At 32.8% G+C, this 7,872-nt stretch overlaps 2 protein-coding genes across 9 annotated transcripts; one reads left to right on the top strand and one right to left on the bottom strand.

The window, feature by feature from the left end:
- The first annotated feature begins 289 nt into the window (after positions 1 to 289).
- LOC107266987 (transmembrane protein 43 homolog) lies at positions 290 to 3,432 on the top strand. Of its 3 annotated transcripts, none has more exons than XM_025084251.1 (6): positions 290 to 634; positions 1,484 to 1,634; positions 1,715 to 1,947; positions 2,089 to 2,389; positions 2,449 to 2,654; positions 2,869 to 3,432. In XM_025084251.1, exons 2-6 carry the CDS (start codon positions 1,569 to 1,571, stop codon positions 3,116 to 3,118), a joined length of 1,056 nt encoding a protein of 351 aa, XP_024940019.1. In that variant the 5' UTR covers positions 290 to 634; positions 1,484 to 1,568; the 3' UTR covers positions 3,119 to 3,432. The 3 variants fall into 3 exon arrangements, with proteins under 3 accessions (XP_024940019.1, XP_024940013.1, XP_024940004.1); XM_025084245.1 differs by having other exon boundaries at positions 290 to 707; XM_025084236.1 differs by having other exon boundaries at positions 290 to 707; positions 1,453 to 1,634.
- A 242-nt stretch (positions 3,433 to 3,674) lies between these two features.
- LOC107266969 (zinc finger protein OZF) lies at positions 3,675 to 7,624 on the bottom strand. Of its 6 annotated transcripts, none has more exons than XM_015738068.2 (4): positions 7,468 to 7,624; positions 7,106 to 7,183; positions 6,898 to 7,041; positions 3,675 to 6,758 (listed from the first exon to the last, which is right to left on the bottom strand). In XM_015738068.2, the coding sequence occupies exons 2-4, from the start codon at positions 7,166 to 7,168 to the stop codon at positions 5,172 to 5,174; spliced, it is 1,794 nt and encodes a 597-aa protein (XP_015593554.1). In that variant the 5' UTR covers positions 7,169 to 7,183; positions 7,468 to 7,624; the 3' UTR covers positions 3,675 to 5,171. The 6 variants fall into 6 exon arrangements, with proteins under 6 accessions (XP_015593554.1, XP_015593582.1, XP_015593591.1 ...); XM_015738096.2 differs by having other exon boundaries at positions 3,675 to 6,746; XM_015738105.2 differs by having other exon boundaries at positions 3,675 to 6,743.
- Positions 7,625 to 7,872: the final 248 nt, after the last annotated feature.

The following is a 7,872-nucleotide window of genomic DNA, read 5'->3' as shown; positions in this document are numbered from 1 at the left end:
ATGTAACAAAAATACGAGTGTGTGCGTTACGTAACCATTAGACTCCCCCTATCTCAAATACAGTGTTGTCAATTCACCACAAGTTTTTGGCTTTTGGATTGTATAGATTGGGAAAGCTGTATTTCAGTTGTTATACACGTTTGGAGTTTGCTTAGAGTAGTCTGATACATACGCTTGACCAATCAAAAACGTGGGTATGGTTCGAGGCATCTCCGTCCAGGTGACGCGTCGACAATAGAAAACACACGCTTTACAGTGCCACCCGGTATAATTCATGCGTCTCACGGAGCTCACGAATATCACGCGTAGTATATCTATATATACTCGACCAATTAAAAACGTAGATATGGTTCGACTTGCATGAAGTGCCTCCTGATTGGGGGATTTGTGAGCCCTCGGGCTGTGGCTGGTTGGACCGCCTCGGTGATTGGTCACCGGGGTCCTCCTCTCTCTGTTTCAGATCACCGAGCGATACTCACGCTAGATGCCCTATAGAAACGCTCTATACTGTATTAAGTTTGTGGCCGCTTGTAATGGACTAAGGTCCTAACCAGAGCCATATATATAAAGAAGAAGAAAAAGAAGAACAAGAAAAAGATACAAGACGTTACCTTTGAAAAGCAGATCTGGTCCTGTATGTAATATTGTGTTTGCTGTGCTGGAAAGCTTCCATAGAAGAAAATTATTACAAATATTATATGTCAAAAGCAAGTATAATGTCCCAGAAATGATTTTCTCCGTTTTATTTTCAGAGTAGAAAAGTGATTTTGCGTTGACGTTTGCGAAATAATTTTCATAACAGTATTATACAATGAATTAAAACTACTATGAAACTATAATTATTTATATGCGAAAACTCTATACGTACTTAATCTTAAACTTTACATAAAAACTCTATTGGAATTATATTTTTATATCAACTATTATTTACATGTAAGGATTAGTTCTACTCTTAGCAAGATACAACAAATAAAACGTTGTGTCATGTTTTTGAAACAAATATAATATGAATGGAATCGACATGTCATAAAACATGCATAAGAAAGTATTGATTGTATAATTTTTTAATTACATGGAGTGAAATGAATTTGTGGCAAGAAAGCTTAATGTATGATAAATGGAGATCATGTAACAAGTTTGTAGGATCTAATTTCAAAATGTAGTTTATTACAAGAAATCTAAGTGCTACTAAAAGTATTTACCTTTAAACACTGATACTCATCTTTAATACTGATTGTTCATAATTATTTGCTCTCTATTGTAATACACTGCCATAATATGATACTTATAACAGCAGTACTATAATAGTTCTACTATTGCTAATGTAACAACAAATAATGTATTTGTAACATGTATGTTTATTATATTGGACTATATCTATTGAAAATATTTGTGTTGATATCTTAATATTGATACTTTTTACTTATCATGGTTATATTAATGGAAAAACAGCAAAATGGACAACCTCAATGGTTGATTGCAGAGCCAGCATTTTAGGATCAATCAAACGAACAAAGACAACGTCATATTCATATACTGATGTCCATTTTGGAACAGTTTAAAAAATCATGTTGACAGTAATCATAGGCTGTATACTGTTTGTTGCTGGAATGTGCCTACTTTTTTGGAATGAGGTGCATTTTTACAAACATTTCGTTTATTGAAATAAATTACAAAACATTTCTAGTACAGCTCTAACAACATTCATTTTTAGGGTCATGCTGTAAAGGTAGCATATTCATTAGATGAAGCCTCACACAAAATTGTTGTGCTTCCAAATCCGATGGAGATACTACCTGAGTATGAAGGCCATTTGGTTCATTTTAGTGGTCCTATATCAATCTCTGAGCCTCTGAAAGAATCAGATTATGGAATTTTTGTAGCCAGTGTTAAATTAAAAAGAAGAGTTCAGATGTATCAATGGATTGAAATTGAAGAAGAACGAAGGTAATTAGTCTTCTGAATTTACAATCTAAAATTTAATTTCCTTATTATTATATTCCTTATTATTGTTTGTTCTCTGAACAAATAAATAAATGTACATAGAATTAAGGTCCTGATTTGTATTTTATAATAATTATAATGCAGTTATGGAGGTGTTACAGAGGATGAGAAGCATTACTATTATATGACAGAGTGGAGGGACGAACTTATTGATTCTGACCAGTTTTACATTCGAACTGGACACCACAATCCAAAAGATATACCTATTAAGAGTCAAGTACAAATTGCAGCTGATGTTAAGATAGGAAATATAGCACTTGGTACTGAATTAAAGAAAAAATTCAATGACTTTGTTGAAATTATCAGTGACGAGAAACCACAGCGTAAGGATATTAAATTACACTCAGGACTATATTATCATACTGCAGATTTACGAAATCCTCAGGTAAAATTGAATTTACAAATGATGTTAAATATGTCATAACATAATGTTTGCATTGTCAGGTAGGGGATATCAGAGTACAATTTTCCTATGCAGGAAAAGGTGGAGATACTTACTCCATTATCGGCTTCATGGTTCATGGAATGATAGTTCCTTATAATACTTCATATGGTGAAGAGATACTACTTCAAAGAAAAAATAAAATGTCAGTCGATCAAATGTTTCATATGGAATTTGTTCACAACTACTGGCGTACATGGGCCATTAGGTATAGCTATCTATCTCATCTAACACAAAGTAACAGTTACATATCAGCAATGATAAAATGTCCTACTCATGTATGTAATAATTATGAGAATATCTTATGTATGAAACTGAGTAAGATCCCTAAGTAGAACATTTTACATTACCTAATTGTAATTGTTACTTTGTGTTTGCAGTATTGAATTTATATAATTAATAATATTGTATCTCTTATATAGAGGTCTTGGATGGCTAGTGATGTTTTTAGCAGTGACGTGTTTGGCGAATATATTGAGAACATTGATTTTGAATTCAACCTTCCTAAATGAAATAATTGCAATCGACTCTGTAACTACGTCTGCCTCGATGTCGATTAGTTTATTGGTCATTGGTGTCGCGTGGGTATGGTACCGTCCATTTATCGGACTCTGTCTAGCGTTGGCTTCTATTTTACCCTTTATATATTCAAGTTTGACATCAAATTCGTAGCTTCAACAACATGACTTATAGAAGATGATAAAGTTATTTGCTTTTTGTGTTTCTATTCTCTTTCTGTCTTGATTTTCTCTATATTTTATTTGAAAACTTCATATCGGGAATGCTTACAGTATAGTTATCTTATAGACTAGTTTTGGAAAAACCAATTATTTTCTACTTAATTTCATAATTTTTATTTCCAGTATTATGTGTCATAATCCACTATTGAGATCTTTGTTGTATACAGTATTCTTTGTTAAGACGAAATATTGATTCTAAAATGTATTTCAAACAATTAGTAAATAGTATAGTAAATATTCACACGATGACAGTTTTAGTTCATTAATTATATACAATACCCAATAACATACAATCCATTAGGAAACACAACAGATGTGAGGAATGCAGTTAGTTTAAAGTTTCTGTATACTCAAGTAAATTTTAGTTGTTAATAAAATAAGATGAATTATTATTACAAAAAACTATTCTTCACAATTTTGAAAAAAGCGTCGTGATCTGTTTTTATTCTAGTGGATTAGAGTATTTCAGTCTAGTAGATTATGAGAAATATTAACAAACCCATTTATTGCTACGTTTGTATTTACATCAGATTTACGACTGCTTACGAGGATTAGTGGTAATTTCTTGATCTTTAATGTAATTTGCACACTACTCGTTGATACATTACATCCAATTTATAATTATTGTAGCTTGCACCAAGCTATTTTACTTCTCCTTATATAGATCTATAGGAAATAGCTTTCATTGCTCTATGTTACACAGAACCGCAATTGTGTTTTCCATTATTTATAATTTTTCACATCAGATTAGTTAATTCATTGTCGGACCACAAAACCGAAAAGTTTACAATTTATTTATAAAGAATATAATGTCACCGGGTAAGTGTAATGAGCAAAGATAAAAAATATATATGTGTATAAAAAGATAAAGGTTTCGTTTCAAGACCCTGAATTATACAGTAACATTTAAATGCACATAAATATAACCTAGTGTTACTACAATAATCAATAATCACTACTGTACAAGTAAAAGTGTATCATTTAATATAATTTTACAGTTTTGTGCAGCAACACCCGGAGGGTTCCCGGAAAAAAGTGATTATATATAATCAGATAAAAAATTGGTCTCTATCTGAGCACGTATGATATATAATTATATACATATGATCAGATATACAATTTTACGAAAATTCACTATAAAAATGTGAATTCTATATAAATCATATTTTCAAAAGGTAGTTTTATCCATAAATGGGTTCTTTAAAATTATTTTAGGCAATATTATTTGTATAGAATTTATATTTTCCTCGTGTATTTTTGAAAAACTTTTAATCCGATCAGATAGAGTCCAATTTTTTATTTGATGATATACAATTTTATATGATATGTTCTGAAATAAGCTTTCCGTAGTATGAAAATGACGTCACGTCACAGTATACCATAATGACGTCATTTTCACAGTACTGAAAGCTTATATTAGAACACAGAGTATATCATAATTTTTTCCGGATTACAGAATGAAACATAATTCCGTCTGTGTGCCTGCCATCAAGAAGGCTAATTTTGTTAGTCAATCAGAGAACCTGATGTTTTACATCTTTATACGGGAGCGTAACCAACGATTTCTTAACACGTAAAATAAAATGATCTGCTAAAAATAATAACAATTGCCTAACTGAAAATGTAGGCATAATTATACGAGCATCGATCTTATTTTGCTCGGAAAATATGCCAACAACTTATATCGTATTTTCTTTTATATTTTTGAACGGTTTAAAAAGATATGCAACTTTGTTCCGATGAGTCATGATACTTTAAAGAGATCCATAATGCCAAAGACAGAAAAAGATTTCACATAACTCTGTAATTGTTACGCCATAACCACATAAGAACGAAGTAAAAGACACGGGGCGAACAGCATTTGATTATTCAAACATTCTACGGACATTATTTGAATGTTTGTTAACTGTTACTTGATCTTGGAAGGGAATATAAATCTAAATAAACGAAGATTTTCTTGCTGCACAGTAGGGGACTAGATCTTTCTACGATGAATGATTGCTTGTCATATGACTTTTTAGTGCTGATTTGTAGGTGAATTTCTTTAGACAAACGATGCATTCATATGGTTTTTCACCTGTGTGAATTAGTTCATGTTTTCTCAATGCAGATCGTTCTCTAAACATTTTTTGACAGACATTACATTCATAAGGTCTCTCGCCGGTATGAATCAATATGTGGCTATTAAGTGTCGTTTTTTGAGTAAAGGCCTTACGACAAACAAAACACTTGTACGGTCTATCTCCAGTATGGATGAGCATGTGTTTTTTCAGGGTAGATTTTTCCCTGAATGTTTTTTGACAGATATGACAGGTATGTCTTTTATCACCAGTGTGAATAAGCATGTGAGCATTTAGTCTAGCCTTTTCTCTGAATGCCATTTCGCATAAATGACATGCAAATGGTTTCTCACCAGTATGTATTAAGATGTGTCTATTTAAATCAGATTTTCTTGTGAAGATTTTCTCACATATATTGCAATCATACTGGCCACCAGTGTGGGAGAGCATATGACTGTTGAGATCCGATTTACGTGCGCAAGCTTTTTGACATATGTGACACTCGTGTGGTTTCTCGCCCGTGTGAACCAACATATGGGAGTTCAACTTTGCCTTTTCCCTGAATGTCATTAGGCATTCTTTACACTCGTATGGCCTCTCGCCAGTATGCACCAGGGTATGCCTTACTAATTCAGATTTTCGTTTGTATGTTTTTTGGCAAATATTGCACTCGTGCGGTTTTTGACCACTATGTGCCGGCATGTGATTATTTAGCGCTGTTTTTTGTGCAAATGATCTGTGACATACGGTACACTGATGTTGCTTTATACCACTGTGAACTGGTATGTGAATGTTTAGTTTAGCTTTCTCGCGAAAAACTGCACAGCACACATCGCATTTGTATGAACGTTCTCCTGTATGAATTAGCATATGTCGATTCAAATTTCCTTTTTCTTTAAAAGTTGTTTGACAAATTTCGCACTTGAATAATCTTTCGCCAGCATGAATCAACAGGTGATTGCTTAAACCTGATCGTTTTATGAATGTTTTTTGACAGGTATCACACTCATATGGATTATTTGTTGTATGGGATTGCATGTGACCACGTAAGCGTAATTTGTTGGTGAATCTTTTCTGACATATGTTACATTCTAATGGATTCATGCCCATGTGAAGTAGCATATGAGCATGCAAACTAGATTTGTGTTCAAAGTTTTCATTACACACTTCACATTGAGTTCCTTCACAGTGTGTACCTAAATGAGTGACCAGAGATTCATTGTTTAAAAACCATTTTTTACATACGATGCATTGTATTTTGCAGAATTTAGATTGCTGAGGGTTTATGCCAAATAAGTTATATCGTCCAGAATCATCTTCGTTCATTGAATTCACTGTATCTCTTGAGGTAGTTGAATCAAGATAGGTTTGCTGGAGTTCGGAATCGACCAGGTATCGATGCAGTGAGTTATCTTCCTTCTCACATAAACTGTTGTCAATGACCTGCTCTGGCCAATTGTGCTGAACATTGTCCTCATTCTTAATTCCTAGTTGAACCTGCTGACATAAATTCTGTCATTTATTAACTTACTATTTGAATCAACATCTATATGTTTTTATAATTAACAAATATTTATACTATTATGCAATATTCATTGTTTCATTATGAAGTAGTCAATAAGATATTAGAGAAAAAATGTTAGACAGTTACCATTTCTTCAGATAAATCAACTTCCTGATTCTCGATAGGTAGAAATACCTTTTCAAAGTTCCCTGAACAGATATCATCCATATAATTTGGATCGAATCTAGCTCCAGGTTCTTCTTTAAGTACAACGCTTACAATGTTCTCAGCCTTAAAATAACGGGCAATTTAGAAGCAAAAGAGGGATATGCTGTTTCACTTTGATGATGCTTACCATCACCTGTGCCTCTAAACTTAAAGCATCCATTGGTTCGTCTTTCACTGAAAAATCTTCCATTTGCTATGCACCTACCTATAAAAAAACAAATTAATAAGATATATTGTCATGTTAAAACAATTGCAACTTTAATCGCTATTTTGTATACGTTTTAAATATACTATGACGTTTGATGTTTGTTATTACAACAAAACGAACTGATCTAAGTAACGTAACCTCAAGTGTTTGAGTACTGCCATGTAAATTATTCATGATTACATCTCTACGAATTTTCGGAGATTTAAGTTTAGCCCATTAAAACTAGTTGAAATAGGGGATAAAGAAAATTCAAATATTCACTAATCTTCATCAATACTTACCGTCTAAATTACATATTCATCCATTAACTATACAAATATACATGCATAGTAGACACAAATTTCTTGATCAGAGACAGAGATGAGTAGGGAGTTGCACAACGGTACGGTTTCAGGCGATACCAAAAACAACGCTAAATCGTAGCGGCGATTCCGGAAGTAGGATTTTGTAATTATCGCCTCCGTCGATAATGCATATCCCGTCGTAGCCAAGCTGAAAGTGATCACCGTCGGGAAGTTAGCGCGGGAAAATTAAAATTTTTATATTTATAATGCTTAAAAAATTGCTCCTTAAATGCTCCATATGTTTCCGTAATTGCTCTACTGCTACTATGCAGTGATTAATAAATATTCATTAAAACAGAAAATTGTTATTTTTATTGAAATTCCAAATAACCGAGCAGATTT

The sequence above is a fragment of the Cephus cinctus genome, unplaced genomic scaffold, assembly GCF_000341935.2.
Source record: "Cephus cinctus unplaced genomic scaffold, Ccin1 Ccin1_scaffold0025, whole genome shotgun sequence".
NCBI lineage: Eukaryota > Metazoa > Arthropoda > Insecta > Hymenoptera > Cephidae > Cephus > Cephus cinctus.
This window is presented reverse-complemented; position numbering and strand designations above follow the sequence as displayed.